A 6000-nucleotide genomic window follows, 5' to 3' on the forward strand; every position below is an offset into this window, starting at 1 on the left:
CCTGTGTCCCTAAGTCTGTCATCACACTTTCAATGTTTAGTGTACTGCCGCCTATGTGGTAATTCATGGATACATGTTTTTTTCCAAATGGGATAACTATACATTTCTTGGCATTAAGCTTGAGCCCATGGCTCTGGCACCAGGCAACTGTTTCTGTAAGGCCCTTCTGTAGAATATCCACATCATTTGGGGATTCAATAATGGCTCCCAGTTTTCAGTCATCTGCAAACTTTGTTAGCCAGAGTCGCTTAGTGTTGGCCTGTACTTCAGAGAAGTAGATGCCAAACAAGAGTGGTCCCAGGACTGAACCCTGAGGTACTCCACTTGTAACTTGTCTGGAGCTGGATTTGGAGTCGGCTACTTTTACAGTCTGGGTTCTGTCAGTAAGCCAGTTGGCAACCTATCGAGTGACGTAGGGATTTATGCCCAGCTTAGTAAGTTTATCTATGATTCCAGAGTGGGGGATGGCGTTGAAGGCCTTGGCGAGGTCCAAATAGGCTGTGTGGACCGCCTTACCCTCGTCCACAGCTCTGGAGACTGATTCAAAGAGGTCAATCAGGTTCAGGAGACAAGATCGGCCCCTCACAAACCTAAACTGGGTGGGGGTCCAGTGTTTGAAGGTTGCCAATGTCTTTGTTTATAAGTTCCATGTCCTTGCAGATCAGGCTTGTCAGACTGATGGGACGGTAGTTCCCAGGATCCAAGGAGAATCCCCCCTTGTGGAGTGGGTAACTGTAGCTGTGTGCCACTCAGTGGGCACGAAGCCTGAGGTGAGGCTATGATTAAACATGACACTTAGGTAAGGTGCCAGTTAATTTTGTAGTTCATGTAGTACACAGCCTGAGATGTCATCTGGTCCCATGAATGCTGTATTCTTAGCTTTGAAGAGTGCGGTTTCTACCTGTGTGGCCGTGATTACCGGAATTTGGCAATCTTTTGCTATTGAGATGGGCCCTTTAGGGGGTCAGAGGGGGTGAAGTTGGTACTAAAGCAATCTGCCAGGATACTGGAATATCCTTGGGATCAGTATATTTAATGCCATTTTGTTGTAGCTCAGAGCAGATCTAAGCATTGCCATTTAGATTCTTGACATAACTACAGAATGCTTTGTGGCTGTCTTTGGAATCCTTGGCAATTTTATTTCCGTAACTAGCTTTTGAGAATTTTATGAGGGATCTCAACTTCTTACTGAGGCTGATGAGGGACTTTTTTGCATCCTGGGATTTTCCTCTTTTCTGCAGCAGTTTCTTCCTTCTGTTGTATAGTTTGTTTATAGCAGGGGGCCACCAGATTGGCTTCCTTTTTTTGGAGGAGAGCATCTTGGTTCTATTTGGGATGGCACGATTCATGCACGAGTGGATGTGCTCGTACAGTGCCTTAGTGTAGGATTCTGCAGTCAAACTTTCAGATCCCGTCTGCATGGGTTTCATGAAGTTTGCCACTTCTGCCTTCAGTAGCATGAAGTTGGCTTTGGAGAAGTTTTTTTAAGGTGGTTTCCTTACTGGGGGTTGAGGGTTGGATGTGGATGTCAAGGGTGATTTGCTTATGGTCAGACCTGACCAATGAGGGGGTGACCACTGGTGTGGAGCATCTATCTCCCATGTTGGTAATGACCAGGTCTAGGATATTGGAGCCTCTGGTGGGACAATGGATTAGTTGATCCAGGGCATTGGAATTTATGAATTCCAAGAACCATTGGGAAAAGGAGTTGGTACCTGAGTAGTTTTCCCAGTCAATGGCAGGGTAGTTGAAATCACCCAGTATTAGGGTGTTTGGTTGTATCTTAATATTTTCCAGTATGTTTAGAAAGGTGTCGTGACAATCTTGTGGCATGGTGGGGGATCTGTAGCAAGCTACAATTTAGACTGCAGTCTTGCCTAGTGTTAGTTGCACCTGGAGAATTTCAGATGCATTGTGTTGGACAACTAGCCTGGAGGTGTGACTTTCCTTGGTGAATATGGACACTCCTCCATCTTTAGTGTTTCGGTCTTGGTTTTGTGGCTGAAAAGTGTGGTAAGAGTTGTAGCCTGGTATTGCAGGGGTGCTCTCTGGAGCCTTGAACCAGGTCTCGGTTACTGCACAGACATCGATGTTCACCATTTTTAGGAGTGCCTTGAGAGAGTGCATTTTGAGGTTTAGACTTCTAGCATTGAGTAGCATTACCTTCAGATTTTGCATGCTTGTGTCTGTTACGGTGGTGGTTTTGTCCTTTGAACCTTGCCTAAAAGAGGCACCATAGGGGTGGCAAGAGCTTTAGCCAGTAAACTGAATCCCAGGGGTGACAGGTGCAGACCCTCTCTGGCAAAGCATCGTGGTTTGTCGATCATGTCTTCCCAGGCAGACAGATACTTGATCCCCTTTGAATGACACCAGAAGCTTAGCCAATTGTTGAAGTCAATCATTTTGTCCTTATACTGTGGTATTATTCTGGGCAAATGCAGGATGCTACTTAGGGCTAGGGTCATACCTGCCTGGGCCACATGATCTGAGAGCTCTTCCATGTCTCTTTTCATGTAGTCCAGGGAGGTACATCTCAAGTCATTCACTCCAGCATGGAAAATGACAGTCGTATTTATACTTAGTGTGGAGTGACTTGAGTGCAAGCGTTATGTGGTGGATCCTGGCATCCGACAGGCAGCTGACTGTAATTTTCTCCTTGTTCAGGATGGTGAGTGGGACATCAGTGTGCCTGACTATAGAGTCACCTATGACTAAAGTGTTGGGTACATTGTCTTGCCTTAGGGGCTGTTGTTGGGTGGCTCACTGGTGTTGTGAGCTATGTGTCACTTTGGTTGTGACCGGTGTTTGTTTGATTTCAGCTTTGGAGGTCCTTGTTGCTTGGGCAGGTTAATGTTAAGGGTCTCCGCATATGTGGGTTTAGTGTTGCTATGTGTGGGTGTTGATGGTGTGGGTATTGAAGGGTTATGAGTTGCTTGACGTGTAGTGCAGGTGTTAACCTTCTCCTTTTGACTGTCTAGCACAATCTTGGCCAGAGAGAGCTTTGCTTCCAGTTTGGCTATGTAAGTGCATCTCTCGCAGGTTGTAGTGCTGGGTGGTAGGAGGAGAGGGTTGTCTGTGTACATGAGGTAGTTGCTGCATTGCCCCAATATGCCCAGATTCACCAGGTGGACAGGAGAAATCACCTGAAGCTGACCCTTGGACATGCCTGTTTAGGTGCTTTTTTTGCAAAGTATAAGAGCTGTTTTCCCTTACCTTTGCAATGTACTTTGCAATTATAGGCTGTTTAGTGCCTACGATTAATTTCTCCTTATTTACAAGGAGAGTTGAGTGCTTGTATCAGTTTCAGGCTTCCTAGTGCTTTCCAGCACGTTCTAGAGCAAGTGCTAGTCACAGGGGGTTCAGATTTTAGTGCTACTACTGAGAAACCAGCTAGTTTTAAGATAAAATTTGAAGAGCAGACTTTCTGGCACCTGGAATAGTTTAACCTCGTGGTGCTGCACGATGCGAAAAATGTGCAAACACATGCGTTTTTAAGCCAGAAAGTTGAAAGGGATAGAAATCAGCCCAAAAAGGCTAATAAAATTACAATTTCAGAGCTGGAAACCACTCCTCTAGTGTTAGACAGGCAGTTCAATGCTCACCACTCCCACTGGTAAGCAGTAGGACTTCCCTCTACCACAGCAAGCTCTGAACACAGAAAATAAAGTCCTGAGACAAGCAAAGCCTGGGATCTGGACTGGCTAGGAAAGGTGGGAAATGAGCAAACAAGATAGTATTTTTTTTTTGTTAAAACAGGCTAAACATGCAATAATACATTAAATAAACACAGAAAAGGCTAACACACTTGAGTGTGTAGTCCTAAACAGTAAATGCACCTAAAACTCTACAAAATTAGCAATTTAAAACTTTTTAAATGAAGCAAGGCAAGTGCACAACTGAAAAATGATTTAAGAGGCAGTAATACAGCAGAATAAGTAGTTAGTCTACATATACAGAGAAGTCTATATATACAAAAAGCAGCTAAAACACACAAACAATTCAGATGCAGTGCAATCTAGAGCATTTGGGTTGTATCAATATTAAGGCAAATACAGTTATAATAAATGCTCTAAAATATACTATATATTTCCAAAATGTTTGAGAAGCACAGTCAGAACACAAGTAGATTCAGGCATTTTTTTTTTTTTTTGAAAGGGAGAAAGGAGAAAGGAGGAGTAAAAGGCCTTGTCAGAGCTTCTCACTGTATTAGGTAGAATGGGCTAATGACACTAGACTGGGAAGAGTGTCCCAGATCAAATTTACAGTAGGGGCGGGCAGCTGCAAAGCCACCAAGTATAATGACAAGACACCAACAGGGAGGGAGGGTGCGGACCAATACTAAAGCTATTAGCCTACACTCTTTAGACAGTAAACACTACAGAAAGCCACAAAATGAAAGTTTTTAAACAGATAAAGGGGGAAAGAGACTCTACACAATGCTTTTAACTGCAAACAAATCAGTTACCCGTGCAGATTAGTTAATAACAACAAAATGCAGTAAAAACTATGCAGCGGGCAATGAACATTGCTATATATAAATTGCTAGAAACAATAATCAGTATAAATAAGCCAAAAAAGCAGGATACTTCTATATCTCGATCAGAGTGGTAGTCAACGCCCCTCCTCCACTCTGCTCAGTGTGTATAGACCACCATTCAAACCAGTCTAGGCTGAAGGGGTGCAAAGCAGAGGCACATATCTTCCACAATGGGGGTGTATACTTTCATGCACATTAACACCAGCTAAATCATTTATCTATGCAGAGTGGTAAAATAGGTTAAAGTATCGGATACACATAATACTCAGACTTTGAAATTATCTGCAAAAACGGGGTGCTACATGACGTAGTAAACAGCATACGAAATACATAGCCTAGTGCACAGACGTACATTTATTATTGCATATGCCCTCTTTAGTTATGATTCACATACTTCTCAACTGTCCCGGATTTGGGCTAACATTTTAGCTCTGTCCCTCTTAATCCCACCTAAAAGTGGTGACATTTGAAGAAAAGGTGTTAAAAATTACACTTAAATAATGACAATAATTAGAGTTACAGACTTCTTTTACTTTAGAAAATGTATATTCACTCGTGTTCTATTATTTTGTCAGTGTCTCAAGTTAATAATACTTGTATATGAAACGTGTCCGTGATTATTGCTGGATTTGTCCCTGATTTGCCCCTGATTGTTTGACTGCTATGATTCACGACCTTGCCAGAAGCTTACCTGTGTTGGCTCCTGTGACAATTGCTGTTCTGCCTGCTAAACTCACGTGGCAATCCTGAATTTTCCAAGACGTTTTATAAAGCGCCTTCTTTAGTACCAGAATAATTATTATCAGTGCTGATAAAATTACAAACCAATGTGAGAAAACTGATACATAATCCATGGTGCGGTGGGATACCTAAAGTAACGTACGACAACTCTAGCACATCGTCCGCTGCTCTGTAGTATCTGTAAGCACTGCGGTACAACGTTTGGACTGCGGGCGTGCTCGAACTTTGTGCAATAGAGGTTCGGCATTTGAGGCATCCAAAGAAAACGCTTAAATTTCCGCGTCCTAGCGCCACCCTAAAGTAGCAGGAGCAACACATATAAACCTTTGCCAGAAGACCTGGGTTGACATTTTGATCCCTGAACTGTCCATAAGTTTGCAGAATGTCCTGATTTTTGCATTGTTTTTAATTTTTTTGTCTGTTCCTTCTAAAATGTGTGTTTTTAACAAATCTTTGAGACTGACGTCACTAAATAATGACAGACATTTGAGTTTCAGACTTCATAACCTTCAGAAGTGCATGCTAATGCAAAACAGGTTATGGTAGCGACTAAGTTTATCTTCTTCTTCTTCCGGCTTTTCCCGGTTAGCGGTCGCCGCAGCGGATTATCTGTCCGCTCATGATTGGCAGTGGAGTTTTTACAGTGTCGAGTTGCCAGCCCGGCACCCAACCTTCCACAGAAGGCACACGCACTCACTACGGCAGTATTTAAAATATGTCAT

At 43.1% G+C, this 6000-nt stretch overlaps 1 protein-coding gene across 1 annotated transcript in view; it reads right to left on the bottom strand.

Annotated features, from left to right (window-relative positions):
- Positions 1–5768, bottom strand: part of LOC122795699 (retinol dehydrogenase 11-like) — a 429761-nt gene extending 423993 nt beyond the window's left edge. Inside the window, exon 1 of the mRNA XM_044063998.1 lies at positions 5229–5768. Coding sequence (XP_043919933.1) covers positions 5229–5391 — 163 coding nt within the window. The 5' untranslated portion in view covers positions 5392–5768. The remainder of the gene's footprint in view (positions 1–5228) is intronic.
- Positions 5769–6000: the final 232 nt, after the last annotated feature.

Source organism: Protopterus annectens, chromosome 2.part2 (genome assembly GCF_019279795.1).
Source record: "Protopterus annectens isolate FY-2018-M chromosome 2.part2, PAN1.0, whole genome shotgun sequence".
NCBI lineage: Eukaryota > Metazoa > Chordata > Ceratodontiformes > Protopteridae > Protopterus > Protopterus annectens.